This window comes from Clupea harengus, chromosome 14 (assembly GCF_900700415.2).
Source record: "Clupea harengus chromosome 14, Ch_v2.0.2, whole genome shotgun sequence".
In the NCBI taxonomy this organism is placed as follows: Eukaryota; Metazoa; Chordata; class Actinopteri; order Clupeiformes; family Clupeidae; genus Clupea; species Clupea harengus.
The window spans coordinates 12701279-12716211 of record NC_045165.1 but is presented as its reverse complement, the minus strand read 5'-3'; the positions used below and the strand labels follow the sequence as shown (position 1 = coordinate 12716211).

The following is a 14933-nucleotide window of genomic DNA, read 5'->3' as shown; positions in this document are numbered from 1 at the left end:
GGTCGGTTGAAAATGTCTTGACATGTATGACACCATCTCACAAAACACCATTAAGTACTTTCTTCCGCTTGTCTGATTTCATAGATTTGGGGTCACTTACGATGCAGTGTCTCTGAGTGTGTGTGTGTGAGTGTGTTTGTGTAGTTGTGTATGGTTCTGTGTGAGAGGGTGGCTTGGAGGCTCATGTCCTCAATACCCAGTGTAAATTTAGGATACTATTTATAGCTTTGTGACACACACAGCTTGCAGCTGTTAGGAAATCACCCTGTCGGTGTGGATTGGTCATACTTCAACAGAAAATCAGAGGACGCTAGTGAACGCTGTACTGAGGTACTGAGCAGGACTGTGTGTTTGCATGAAATGTGTGTATGTGTGGTTACCGCTGTGCGTGTTCCTATTGCTAAACAGGCTGGACTGTAAAAAGCCGAAAGGTGCAGTCGCCCACTAGATACTGATTATTTCTATGGATCTTTGGAAACTGGAAACATTTGGAAGGTCTCTAGTCTGGAAAAGGGGATTAGACATGGATAGACTTGTCACATAGTGTTCTGTTGATGTTCTTAGATTCGTTTGTGCAAACCTGAGAAGTTATATTTTGAGGTGGGCATCCACAATATTTTAGTTAAGGTTCACATATGTATCCTGTACTAAATACTAAGATGGGTGTATGTCAGCGCTCTCGAGACTTGCATGGGGTGCATAACATGAGGATGGAGGACTATGGCACTGATGCAAAGAGACAATGCAGTTCCTTCCAATCCTATTCAGCCCTTTGACTGTTAGGAATGATGAGTTGAAGAAAGAAATGTAGATATAAAATGTATCACTTTTTTCTGTAACCTGCAGTGTGTCTAATAATCTTTAATTTAATTTTGGTGGAGTTCCACATAACAACGTGTCTTAAGATGAGAAGTATTTGTCTTCGAGCAAGTTTTAGCTTGAATTCATTTTGCCAGGAGATACTACAAGATGAGTCAATATACAAGGTCTATAATATAATAATAAGGTCTTTAATAATAATATAATATATGCTTTGTATATCCTTATAGGCCAAGGTTTGGTAAATAGTGTGGTTTACTGGCCTACAATTAATCACAAATCACAGATTTAGTCAGTAAAGTGTCTTAACCTGAATGGATGCTGCAGATATGCATCCAGAAATGACATGGGAGGTAGGCATGTACAGCCACAATTTCTAGCACACTGACCTAATGGGCTTTGTAAACCAGTTCATCTCTTCTTCAGACTCCCAGTTCTGAGCATTTCACAATACATGAACTTCTGCAATTTCTTTCTCTTGAAATTACGCAGGAAAGAGTGTCTGTTTGTGTCACTTTGCAATGGGGGACTTCCAGCAGTATGATCAGGACTTTTATCAGACAGGCTATTACATAGACGACCAAGGTCAGGTGGGCTACAGCTATGACCCAAACTACGCTCTGAGTCCAGAGTACCAGGAGGGGTAAGTGAAACTAGAAGAGGGAGATGAAAACTTCATCGGTTCCTCTTCACTGTCATGTGTTTGTCCTTTAGAGCTTCAGACATAGATTTGTTTAAATCAATCATTTGAACGAGATTTCTAAAGACTATTCTATTCTATAATTCTATTTTGAGAGCATCAGTATTTAATAACAGTAATGAATGTTTTCAGGTGGAGCTGATTTATTGTGGCCACTGTAGCCTACCATAGTCCTAGTACTGTCTGTATTGAGAATGCCAAGTATGAGCCTTCAATTCAATCCATAATAATGTTGAATCATTGTTGTATCGTTGTCATTTACTTGTAGTGAGGGTGTGTATGACCCCTCAATGGACTCAGCCTACCCTGGGCAGGTCTTTCAACCTCCGGTGCCTCCTGGGACAACAGAGTACACGGGAGATGGCTATGAGGAAGAGCCCCCCCTGCTGGAGGGTATAAACTATACAGCCATACCACTAATGCTACATACTCACATGTATACATATGCATTGTGCACATTTTAATTTAATCCAGAGTTATACATTTATGCTTACTACAAAAAACTGTCAGAATTGAATCTATCCATGATGCATTATATTCAAAATACTTCAAGTCTACTTATGTACAGATATGCCCTTCAAGCACTCGTATCTGTAGGAGGATAATTGTCATTAGTAGTTAAACTTTGGCCAAATATCAACAGTTCAGCAAATAATTACAGTAATCAGGGCAATAACAAGACCTGCCCTACCCACTGCACTTCGACCAAACTTCAATAGTAGCTGAACACTGCAGATGTGTGTGTGTGTGTGTGTGTGTGTGTGTGTGTGTGTGTGTGTGTGTGTGTGTGTGTGTGTGTGTGTGTGTGTGTGTGTTTGTGGGTATGATGACACAGAGCTGGGCATTAACTTTGACCACATCTGGCAGAAGACCCTAACTGTGCTGAACCCCCTGATGCCAGTTGATGGCAGCATCATGAATGAGACAGACCTGACTGGACCCATGCTGTTCTGTGTCGCCCTGGGAGCCACCCTGCTGATGGTACACGCAAACACACACTAATACACACAAACACACACTAGTACACACAAACACACACTAATACACACACTAATACACACTAATACACACAAACACACACTAATACACACACTAATACACACAAACACACACTAAAACACACTAATACACGCAAACACACACTAAAACACACAAACACACACTAATACAGACAAACACACACTAATACACACAAACACACACTAAAACACACAAACACACACTAATACACACAAACACACACTAATACACACAATCACACACTAATACACGCAAACACACACTAATACACACAAACACACACTAATACACACACACAATTTCTCAGAGTGAGATTATATACAGTTAAACAAGTCACACACCACTGATAGCGCTAATATTCTTCAGATCACACATTGGAATCCACAAACGACATCTATATTCACAACACATATGTGTAAATGCATCAGCATACAGTACCTAAGATGTCACAACTTACATTAAAATTCCAATTCCAACTGGTAGTTCTGTAGTGTATAAAATACAGTATAAAACATGAAATCTATAATCCTCTTAACATATGCATTGTATGTGTCTATGGGGTGATGTTTTGTGTGTTGCAGGCTGGGAAGTCTCACTTTGGTTATGTGTATGGCTTCAGTGCTGTAGGATGCGTGGGGATGCACTTGCTGTTAAATGTCATGAGTGAGTTTTCAGTGTCGTGTGGGTGTGTGGCCAGTGTGCTGGGCTACTGCCTCCTCCCCATGGTGGCGCTGTCTGCATTTGCTGTCTTATGCTCTCTACAGTAAGTAAACTCGATGACGTACTATAATAATCGCCAAAACAGCTATTGCATTTATAAATGTATTACATTCCACAATCCCGTAGACAACCATTGTCCCAACCTTATTTTGAATTATATTTCGCGTACTTTCAAATACATAAAGGTAGCATGTGCAACACTCAGTCCATTATATGGTTGATGTTCATTTGAAATTTGAACTTCAGTTCACTGGTTAGAATATTGTGTCCTTACCTTTATTGTATATGGATGGGTGACTTTCCTAGAGCGAATGGCGTAAGATGCTGTTTTTTTTCATGTGATCGATCTTAAAATAGCCATTCAGTTGCTTTGCAGATCATGATGGTAAGATGAAGAGGAGAGGTAATTTAGGGTCATTAATGTTTCCTGTTTTATTTCCCAGAGGGCTGCTGGGTATGATCCTCGCCTCGCTTGTGATTGGCTGGTGCAGTCACTCTGCCTCGAAGATCTTCAGCACCACTCTGGGATTGACGGGACAGAGGCTGCTGGTAGCCTATCCCTGTGGTCTGCTCTACGGGGTATTTGCCCTACTCTCAGTCTTCTGACCAATCACACGGCTCATTGGCTCATTGTCTGTATTACATCAGAGACCGACTGCCCACCAACTGACCCTCCGGTGACCTATCAAAGGACAACAGACTGTTCACCCTCTTTGTTGTAAATATAGCCCTGTTTTGATACAAAATATGATGAAATGATGAATAAAACATGATAACTAACAATACCGTGTGTGGGCAAATACAGGCACATGGAGGCAAATATAAACCTGAAACAGGCTTAATAATTCAGTGGAATTTAAACTGTCTGATCCCATGAATTATTTATCTGTGCACTGATATGGTACCATGACATAGTGTGACGTGTGTGTATGGGTGTGTATATGTGCACATGTGTGTCTGCACTGGTGCCTCTCTAAAGAGCGTACACCGATACCTCTTTAGAACTAATGTCCAATGGGCTCTGTCTCCCTTCAGCCACAGCAAAGAGCATGTCAGCTAACAAAATGTTAAACACAGTCTCGTGACCCTGATAGTGTATCTATAGCACAGTCTTCCACTACAGCTCACATACACAGGCAAGGAAGTAAGATGTGAGCAATTGAGCAGAACCTTTGACGGTGTTCAGTGGGTGATGACCAGGTGGTTAAAGCAACGTTGTTTGTTGGCAAATCTGAATTTATTTTAAAGGTGCATATAAGAACACTAGTGACATAATTCCACTAATACATCATCAGCAGATTTCCTTCTTAATTATTAAGATTGATCCTAAAATAATTTGGACAAGTCAAGTTTGGAAAGTTTATGTCCATCTGAAGTGTAGAAGAGCACATTAGAATTGTGTATTTTCTTTGTGTGCTTCTACTGGTAATATACCGTGATCATGGTGGTATGAAACTTCATTCTATACTTAACTTTTGTCACGATTATTACTTTTCACAAAAAAATAACAAATAACAAATGAAATCTGAAAACATTATACAATTGCCAACCCAACAAACTTAGAAAATAGACTTTTCTCTCTTAATAAATGAATATAGTACAAAGTGGTTAAAAAAGTAACATCACTGGCATTTTTTTAGTTTGTGCACTCCCAATATGTGTGTCTCATTCCAATAATAAGAAACCTGCGAAATCGTGAAAACAAATATAAAATATTTACAAAAAGTTAATAGGGTGAGAGAACAGCTCTGTTTGTGTTCCGTTCATGAGCTTTAAGTCAAGTTATTTTAAGTCCCGTTCCTAAACAGCAGGTCCACACCACTATAGGGTGCCTTGGTTGCAGATTCCTCCCCAGCTTGCATTGCAACCTTGGCCTTATGGTCTCTGTCTTGGGGGCCTGCTGCTGTGGAGGGACCCCTTAAAAAAAACCATACAGGATACATCAGTGACACAAACATCAATGAAGCACACATTTTGAATACAAGTATTACAGCAGTGTATATTAAGCATAGATACAATAGTCCACACAGGTGCATGCACATCCACAGCCTTACTTAACTTCTGTTGTGTATACATTATTTCACGTTAGTTAAATCCCAACATGACAAAAATCCATATTTAAAATAACTAGCATCCTATGTCTGTTACTGAGTAGAGATGATTTCAGGTAGACTATTCTATTGTTTACGTTACAATCTGTGACAAACTTGCCAGTTGTCATGCTCTGAACTGCATTACAGACTCGCTGGTGTGGCCAGCAGTATGCCATAGGCTGGTCGTTTCTTATGGCCTACTCACCACATAGAGTTTCGAGAGATCATTGAAGAGGACCTGTCCCGCACTCACTTTGTCCCGCACGCCACGCACTGTCCCGTTCTTACTAAAGATGTTCACACGCTTTCCACTGAAGTGTTCTTCTTGCGTTGCACTCGCGTACATCAGCAGGTCATCCTGATCGCTCCCGCTATCATCCGGCTCCAAGCTACCAAGCCCGCTCAGGTGCCCGTTTGCTTCGCTTGTCACCGGAGAGACTGCGCGCTCAGGTTCGAATGTGCAGGTGGCATCCGAGTCAACTGAGTCTGTTCCCGAGCTGGCGTCTTCTCGAAACACCTCTCTAAGGACACGGCCACTGCGTGCTGACGCCACACGAAATCGCACTGTCCTCTCTGCTTTGTCCTCCTTGCGTCTTAAGAAGTCTGCCATCGGAAAGAAAGGGATGCTAGATTTACATGATAGATGGACTATTAGCGAACAGAGCCGTCGTTAAAAAGCAACGACATCCATTCAGACATCCTTTCAGAGGTGCACGCTGTGGACCAGGTGATGGCGATAGGATGTGGTCCCTTAATATTGAATGAGGGCCTACCATGGCGACAGAAACCCAATAGCTTTCAATGAATTAGTGATTGTGACTTTTGAGACAGCTTTAATAGAAACTGGCAACCATTTAGACGCGACATGTCAAAAGTTCAGTGCCTCCGGGGGAAACCCACATGCCAGGAAACATTAGAGGAGAAATTGTATTAACTTCGCCTGAACACTCAACTTCTATAGTTACTGGATGTGATATAACCCATGGATGTGTTTTTTCACAATTTATTTTAAAGTGGGACACCGTTTTTGAACTTGTATGTCATTAACGTTGACAGTTTCACCACTCCAAACCACTGGGTGGCAATAACGCAAAGTCAATTGCAGCAGTAAGTCGAAGACAGAAGCCGATAGAACGACTTCAGCAACAAAGCTTATTCACTGTTTCCAACGGCTACTTTGAACTGCGCATAATTTAGCGCATTAACATTGGAGTAAAATTAGACTTTTGGTCAATTTGCCGTACATGTAGGCCGAATTAAATGTGAGTTCACCTCTGTCAACATCTACTGTCCCGAGCGTGAAGGTTAAGTTAGTCTTTCTTAAAACACTCATTTAGCTAGCTAGCAAACCATACACCTCCGCTGAACCAGCCACGACGGTGCGGGGATCAGTTTTGAAACGTAGTCTGATCGACTTTTCAGCGTGTCTTTGTAGTGTATCTATGTGCCTAACCTGAACCGGTTGCAACCGAATTGTAAACTTCTGAGCTCCACTTCTGGATTTACAGTTGAGGATGCAGCAGGGCTTTCTCTTAATATAGAACACTCAACATCAAGTTGAGCTAGTGTAAGATCTAGATAATACCATAAATATGACGATACGTGAACATTTAGTAATAGAAAGACAGACTTACAGTGTGTGAGTGTGTCTCACTAACTTTTTAACCCTAACTGATGTGTGCTGTGTCTGTGCTGTAGCCGACTTATTAACCCTGTAGTCTCTGACACCCAGGATGCAGCTATGGGGAATGGTCGGGCAGTATTGTGCAGCCTGCCGGTCGTAGCGGTTTGCCTTGCAGCGCTACTGTGTGCCAACCTACTGCTCTACTTGTACCTGGATTCCCTGTACCCGAGTTTTGTCTTCCCGTCCCCGCATCGGCACTGCCCACCTCGCCACTTCAAGCTCGGCACCATGCACGACTGTGTGCCCTGGCTGGAGTGTCCGGAGATACGAGCTGACATCCGCAGGCTGAAGATGGTTGGACAAGGAGCAGTAAAGAAGGTGAGAGTAACTGGAAACTAGGTTAGCATGTTTGGGTGATGGTGAGAGCGAGATACTCTCGTGTCAACAAACATATTTCTGTGTTATTGTACAGTGGTGACAGCGTTAATAACCTATTTAATACAGAATTGATCATATATGTGTGAATGTTTGTGTTTATAGGTGTACCTGTCAGAGTGGAGAGGACAGAAGGTGGCTGTGTGTGCGCTTTCCTCTGAGGCCTATCGAGCTGACTTCCTTCATGGTCTCTCTATGCTGCGTTTGCTCCAGAGCGCGCGTGTGGTGCAGCTCGTTGGGGCCTGCGAAGGAGATGGCGTCTTTGTCACCGAATACCACCCCTTGGGCACCCCATTGGGCCTTGATGAGGCCCTGGCGATCCCACGTTACCGTAGCAGTGACGCGTGGCAGACCCGTTTACGCCTGGCACTGGACTACGTTGTTTTTCTCAGTTTTCTCCACGCCAGTCCAGCAGGCGTGCGAGTCATGTGTGACTCAAACGACCTCAGCAAGACCCTCAGCCAGTTTCTGCTGACCGCAGACTTTCGGCTGGTAGCCAACGATCTTGACGCTCTACCGGAGGCAACCCCTGGAGGTCACGGGGTCAAGTGTGGCCCTCGGCAGCTCACAGGGGACTTTGTGGCTCCAGAGCAGCTGTGGCCCCACGGGGAAGACAAACCCTTCGCAGACGAACTCATGCCCAGCTACAGTGAAAAGACAGACATTTGGAAAATTCCAGACGTCACAAGCTTCTTGCTAGGGCATGTTATAGGAAGTGATGTCATACATTTTCATCTGTTTCAGATCCATGCAGACTGTAAGAAACAGGACCCTAGACAACGTCCCACAGCAAAGGAGGTTCTAAGTGTGTACCGTGCTGTCTATGACACCATGGTGGAGAACCAGCAACAATCGCGAGACATGCTCTAGGAGAGAGACGGACACTGATAGTCAGTCATTCTGATAAAATAACACTCTCACAAGATATAACATGGAGTCTTTCCATGTCCAAAGAGCAACTTCTAGTATGTGTGGACCACACAGTGTGGTGCACACTGAAAAAATTGGTTGATTAAAGTATTGGGAGAAGATGTGTGGAGGTGTTGCAATTATTGTGAAGTTCAAACTGCTCAAGTTGTTCTTAAATATGACAAATGATATTATAATATTTAATTGGTTAAATAATACTGTTGGATTTACAGTAAAGATAACTTATACCCTCTTAACCTATGCATTCCATTACCAGTTTTACAGGAAATGTATGATTTTTCCAAAATGTATTTCACATAACTGTTATATCGCAAATTAGCCAACGTAATTGGACCAACCAAAGTCTGAGAATGTGGAATGGTGTCACTCCTTCTGCAAACATCTAGCTTATGATATTAAGAGATAAAAACTCATTTTAGGCCGGAAGGTCACAGGGACGTTGCTAAGTTAGACGGGATATGAATCCTATGGCAGATTAAATGTTTAAATGGACTGACCTATCAGATCCCAACAGGCGCTCTAATACGATAAATCTCATTTACTTGCCCTACTGATGATCAACGTATAGTTTTTTTTCATGAGCAGATATTAAATATTAATAATATCATAGAAATCCGTAGGGGTGATCTGAGAGGGGTTTACTTTGATTTTTAGTAAGATCGGTGAGTGAAGTGACAAGAGCAGTGTAGTGTTGTGTATAGCAACTTTTCTGGGTCTTGTGGGATGCCATATTGACAGTGGTAGATAAATAAATATGTCATGAGTATCTGTTTTTTACACAAGAGGGCATATGTGAAAAAGTTGAAGGTGCAGTCAGTGTTTTTTGTGGTGGAAAAACTGAAACGTTTCTCAACCTATATGGATGACACAAATCTGAAAGATAGTAGTTGACCATTGTTCCTGTGTCTTCTGAAGGCTCTGACATGTAATCAAATACAGTGAAAAGGGTCAAAACAGACACTGTTAAGTCTAATTATTATTATTAATTATTAATATTAGCGGACACTGCTCATTAATCATTAATATCAGTGTTATTTCATTATAAGTTTAAAAGCATTTAGATTTTCTTTAACAAGACAAACTACTTATTACACCTATAACTGAATCTAATCTTTTAATGAGATTGGTCCCATATATGTTAGAGACAGGCAGTTTCCTCAGATTTAAGCATGATCACAGACACACTTGGACCACGGACACTTTTATTAGCCATATGCACCTCCTTACCTGCAAGAACTAATTACTCCCCAAACCTCCACCTGCACCCTCAGGTCTTCAAACAGCTCGCTCCTCCGCGTCCCCAAAACCAAGCTCCGCATCATGGGCGACCGGGCCTTTTGCTCGGCAGCACCACGCTTATGGAACAGCCTCCCTGACCACCTAAGGGCAACGCAGACGCTGGACTCCTTTAAAGCTGGACTAAAAACATTTTTATTCAGGAAGGCATTTCTGGCCTTGTGTTAAATCTTATGTTAAAATGTTCAAAAATTTAAATTATGCTTATGTTAACTAATTTTTATTTTATTGTATTATTATAGTTAGTTTCTAATATGTTGGCACTCTGAGATTCTTCTGAATGAAGAGTGCATTACAAATGAAATGAATTATTATTATTATTATTATATCTTGTCAGCAAACTCAGGCTTGTGTCCTAACCCCTTTCGCAATTAACCATATTAAATACATTATTGAGGCACATTGTGATATAGTCATTTTCAGCAATCACCACATTTGAATCTAAAGTGTTGTACATGTAGTAGACAGCAACACCCCTGCAACATGCGTCTGAAACGCTTCCGAATATTGAACATAGCTATGGACGAGACCACTGTAGCGAAAGAGGAAGCGGAAACACGTCACACATAAGTTCGCACTGTATTTGTTTGTTTTAACGGTGTCGGAGTGCCCTATGCAGTGGCGTCTCACTTAAGTCGGCAGGGCGACAGGATCTGGCGTCTGTGAAAACAGGTGTTGACCGGTATTCAGGCCTCGTGACGAAACAACGGCATTGCGACCCCCGCAGATGCCAGAATGAGCTCGGGTGGCCCGGGCAGCGACACCGAGGAGTCTCAAGACAGGCCCTATAGTCGAGCCCCGGAGCGTGACGAACCGGAGGAGCAAGAGTCCGAAGATGAAGAAGATGAGGAGGAGGATCAGACACTAGAGCAAGCTTGTGGGAGCAACTCCGGGAATGTTCCACAACAGAATAGCTCGAGACCTGAGCAGGGGGAGCGCACGCCTGCCTCTGGTGTGTGTGACTCGATTTTCTCGTGGATCTGGAAGCGAAGTATCCGCCGGGGCCCATACGTTGACCCATCTCGGGATAATTTTCGTACCATGACCAGTCTGTATGCATCAATGAACCCTGCGTCCGATTCGGTGAACCTGAACACGCAGACGCACGGGGCAGTCTTTAACCTAGAGTACTCACCAGACGGGTATGTTAAACTAAAACTTGTTCCTCGATGACCGCCGTATAGGTAACATTTGTGCTACTTATTAGTGCTCGATGTTTATGTATGTGTGTGTGTGTGTGTAGGTCGGTGCTGACGGTGGCTTGTGAACAGACGGAGGTGCTGCTCTTTGATCCGGTATCCTCTAAACATATCAAAACTCTGGTGGAGGCACACGAGGACTGCGTCAACAACATCAGGTGCACACATTACCGTTTCTTCATTATCTGGAATCAAGGACACATGACTGGTTATAACTGGTGATGGCTTTTGTATCTCAAAAAGTGGCTTAATTTGATTAAATGGGGGGAAAGAGTTGGGTGATTCTAGAGAGATGAATGGGTCATATCTAAGTCATGGTATGTCCGTAAGTGTCAATTCCAGAGGGATTTAACTCCTGTCCTCCATAGTGTAAGTAATGAGGATGGTGTGAAAGTTATGCCATGCATAGTAACATGTGTTAATGACTTCAGTGGGCAACTAAGCCATTTAGAACATGCTTTATGGAGATTTATGATCTCCTCCCTGGGAGATATAGTATTATAACTATTAATATTGTTATTCCAAAGTATGTGTTGCTTTTAAATGTATGTAGTGATGAACTCTTACCCTTAGAATATTTAATGTTGTGTGTGTGTGTGTCTTTGTGTTGTTCTCAGGTTCCTGGACAACCGGTTGTTTGCCACATGTTCGGATGACACCACCATTGCACTCTGGGACCTGCGGAACTTGAGTGGGAAGGTGTGTACGCTGCATGGCCACGCTAGCTGGGTGAAGAACATAGAGTACGACACAAACACGCGTCTGCTCGTCACCTCTGGCTTCGATGGGAATGTCATCACCTGGGACACCAATAGGTGAGTCAGTGTGTGGATATGGTAAATGGACTGCATTTATATAGTGCTTTTCTACTCATGGAGCACTCAAAGCGCTTTACAGATTAATGCCTCAGACATCTACCCATTCATACACTGATGGCAGAGGTACTATGCAAGGCGCCAACCTGCACATCTGGAGTGGTTGGGGGTTCAGTGTCTTGCTGTAGGACACTTCGACACTGAGGAGGAGTCGGGATTGAACTACTAACCGTCTGATTGCTGAACGACTCCTCTACCTCCTGAACCACTATGCCCCCCCTCCCCCCGCCGTCTGTGTTTGTGACTGTGTTCTATCTTCACTTCCACCTGTGTCTGTTTCCACTGAGAGTCTGGAGAGGTTTTTAACGTGTGCTAGAAATAAATATTGCTGGGGTGTGTGTGCATGGTTTCAATAGAGTTTGTATCATGCAAACTCAAATCTCTGTTGTTATCTCCTCTTAACCTACTTTTAATGTAAAGTCAACTACTGTAATGTAATTATCCTGCCTGTCTATTTTTCTGTCTTGATAGTACCCATCTCTGGGAAGCATTTTGTGCATTGATCTGTATATATATTTGTTGTTGTTGTTTACATGTCTGTGTGTTAGGTTTACAGAGGACGGTTGTCCCCATAAGAAGTTCTTCCACACGCGTTACCTGATGCGGATGCGTCTGACGCCGGACTGCAGTCGCATGCTCATCAGCACCTCCTCTGGCTACCTGCTCATACTGCACGACCTGGACCTGACCCAGAGCCTGGAGGTCGGCAGCTACCGCATCCTACGAGCCCGCCGCACCCCGCTCAACACAGGTCAGTCTCTCTCACACACACACACACACACACACACACACACACACACACACACACAAATATATACTCTCTCACACAGCTACACTCCCTTGCACATATACACACACGCATGCCCACAAACAAACCATGCTTCTTGGTCCTCTCTTGCTCTCACACTCTGGCACTCACACATGCCACTTACTCCCTCCTGCACTCATTCACTCATAATTCCGGTCTTAATCTTCTCTTTCTCTCTCGCTCAGATGGGTCTCCATCCGGCTCAAGACCAGTTGGTGTTCCTCGCCATGGAAACGACTCCAGCAAACTCCACCCCCACAGAGAAGGTGAGTGCTGGTTGTTGACATGACGCGGGTGTGTTTATGCTCCTGGCTGAAGAAGCGCCTCCTGGCCATTTCATAGCATGCTCACCTCATGGGCTTCTCATGGGAAGGTCCTTAGATTTCATTAATTTCACGGAGAATTTCTTGAGTTGATAAACACTATCTCAGTGCTAATCTGTTTAATTTTCCTGGAAGACATGAAAAACGTTGAGATATCTGTCTCTGTGGCTATAATAAATGTGTTATGCGGGCGTAATGCATTTATTGAGTCATGTGTTTGATCATATATGTGTGTGTGTGTGTGTGTGTGTGGGTATGTGTATAAATGATGGGTATGTTGTGTTCAGGTTTATCTCCCAGGAACAGTCTAGAGGTGTTGACTCCCGAGGTTCCTGGCGAGAGGGAAAAGGGGAACTGCATCACCTCCCTCCAGCTGCATCCGAAAGGCTGGGCCACCCTGCTGCGCTGTTCCAGCAATACAGATGACCAGGAGGTACAACACACGCGCACACACACGCACCCACACCCACACGCGCGCACGCACACGCACACACATTCATTAACATACCCCAAACACTTACATTGTGCTTTCCTTTTCCAACACAAACACATAGTCTCACCCATGTGTATACATGTACACACACACACACACACACACACACACACGCACACACTTATTACCAAAGGAGTCCACAGTCCTATACAGAGTGGACTGTATGATTACTCAAATTACTCAGCTGTCCTCACCCAAAGCTTTATGTTTGAGCAAGGCTTCAATTTCCTTTGGACCGCAGACATAATATGAGAAGAGCTCTAAGTTGAATCAACCTCCTCTCTCTTCCTTTTCTCCTCTAACTGGGGGAAAAACCCATGAACAATGAATAAATGCAGTATTCAGTCAGCTTTGGCATGGCGTTTATGCTGTTATCACCCTGAGTTCTATGTTGGATTGGACTCCCATCTTGGCAAGGTCCGTGAGGAGATAAAGGTTTCCTTTAGGTGTTGTTCTCTAGTGAAACTGAACCAGGCTTTCATAGTGAGAATTACAGAGAGCCAAGTGGAGCTGAGCCAATCAGGAGCTGGGAGAGCCAGGAGAACTTTTGACCCCTGGTCACTGAGCGGTGCCAGGTTATCCCTCAGGCCAGAGTTCTAACTCTGTGCACATTTGTGAGCCTTATCCATTGGGATGAGTCGGATTCCGAAGAAGTGCCCATCCCAAGGGAAAAAGTTATGAGTTCTTTGGCAGCGCATTTTGTTTTTGTGTGTGTAGTGGAAAACATTAGGAACATCTGCGTTCTCCTGTCTTTGTCTCTCTATTCCTATTCCAAACACACTCACACACACATACACACACACACACACACACACACCCCCTTTCACAAACAGCCTCAGGCAGTGAAACCAGCACTAAGCTGTTCTGTATCCAGCACGAGCCTTAACTTTCTATACCCCCCCCCCCTTTTCATTTGTCTCCCCCCCCCCCCCCCCCTGTAGTGGACGTGTGTGTACGAGTTCCAGGAGGATCAGCACCAGCGCCACCCGGTTCAACCCCGCTGCTCGCTGCGCCTCACCCACTACATCGAGGAGGCCAACGTGGGCCGCGGCTACATCAAGGAGCTGTGCTTCAGCCCGGACGGCCGGCTGATCTGCTCGCCGCACGGCTACGGCGTGCGCCTGCTGGCCTTCGACGAGCGCTGCGGCGAGCTGGCCGACTGCATCCCCACGCGCACGGCGCTCCTGCGGGAGGTGCGCTCCATCTACTCGCACAGCGACGTGGTGCTCACCTCCAAGTTCTCGCCCACGCACTGCCAGCTGGCCACGGGCTGCTTAAGCGGACGCGTGGCCCTTTACCAGCCGCACTTCTGAACTGTGGGGGAGGGGGAGGGGGGGACATTGTGTGTGTGTTTGTGTTTGTATGGATGGAGGCGTTTGGGTGGTTATCGGGAGAGATGTCTTGTTTTTTTTCCGGATGCAGCATTTTGTGTTTGAGATGGAGTGTGTGTGTGAATGTGAGAGAGACAGACAGACAGACAGGTTGACCCATACTGAGTGTGGTGTGGCAGGGTCATAGTATACGGCAGCTGCTGACCATAAGGTTCTGTGTGTCTGTGCGCGTGCATGAGCCAGTATGACTATGCGGTGTAGTTTGCT

At 44.3% G+C, this 14933-nt stretch overlaps 4 protein-coding genes across 4 annotated transcripts; 3 read left to right on the top strand and 1 right to left on the bottom strand.

Annotated features, from left to right (window-relative positions):
- On the top strand, positions 1-4042 carry zgc:123321 (Protein YIPF5-like). Its single transcript, XM_012826858.2, has 6 exons — positions 1-330; positions 1312-1462; positions 1788-1912; positions 2355-2500; positions 3121-3302; positions 3703-4042. Exons 2-6 carry the CDS (start codon positions 1341-1343, stop codon positions 3863-3865), a joined length of 738 nt encoding a protein of 245 aa, XP_012682312.2. The 5' UTR covers positions 1-330; positions 1312-1340; the 3' UTR covers positions 3866-4042.
- Positions 4043-4477: 435 nt separating this feature from the next.
- On the bottom strand, positions 4478-5962 carry grxcr1b (glutaredoxin and cysteine rich domain containing 1 b). Its single transcript, XM_031579998.2, has 2 exons — positions 5558-5962; positions 4478-5176 (listed from the first exon to the last, which is right to left on the bottom strand). The coding sequence occupies exons 1-2, from the start codon at positions 5960-5962 to the stop codon at positions 5135-5137; spliced, it is 447 nt and encodes a 148-aa protein (XP_031435858.1). The 3' UTR covers positions 4478-5134.
- Positions 5963-6449: 487 nt separating this feature from the next.
- Positions 6450-8442, top strand: pomk (protein O-mannose kinase). The gene is made up of 3 exons (XM_012826856.3): positions 6450-6614; positions 7085-7354; positions 7517-8442. The coding sequence occupies exons 2-3, from the start codon at positions 7094-7096 to the stop codon at positions 8279-8281; spliced, it is 1026 nt and encodes a 341-aa protein (XP_012682310.1). The 5' UTR covers positions 6450-6614; positions 7085-7093; the 3' UTR covers positions 8282-8442.
- Positions 8443-10166: 1724 nt separating this feature from the next.
- Positions 10167-14853, top strand: wdr32 (WD repeat domain 32). Its single transcript, XM_012826855.3, has 7 exons — positions 10167-10779; positions 10881-10994; positions 11454-11651; positions 12260-12462; positions 12705-12785; positions 13130-13275; positions 14277-14853. Exons 1-7 carry the CDS (start codon positions 10373-10375, stop codon positions 14646-14648), a joined length of 1521 nt encoding a protein of 506 aa, XP_012682309.2. The 5' UTR covers positions 10167-10372; the 3' UTR covers positions 14649-14853.
- The last annotated feature ends 80 nt before the right edge of the window (positions 14854-14933 follow it).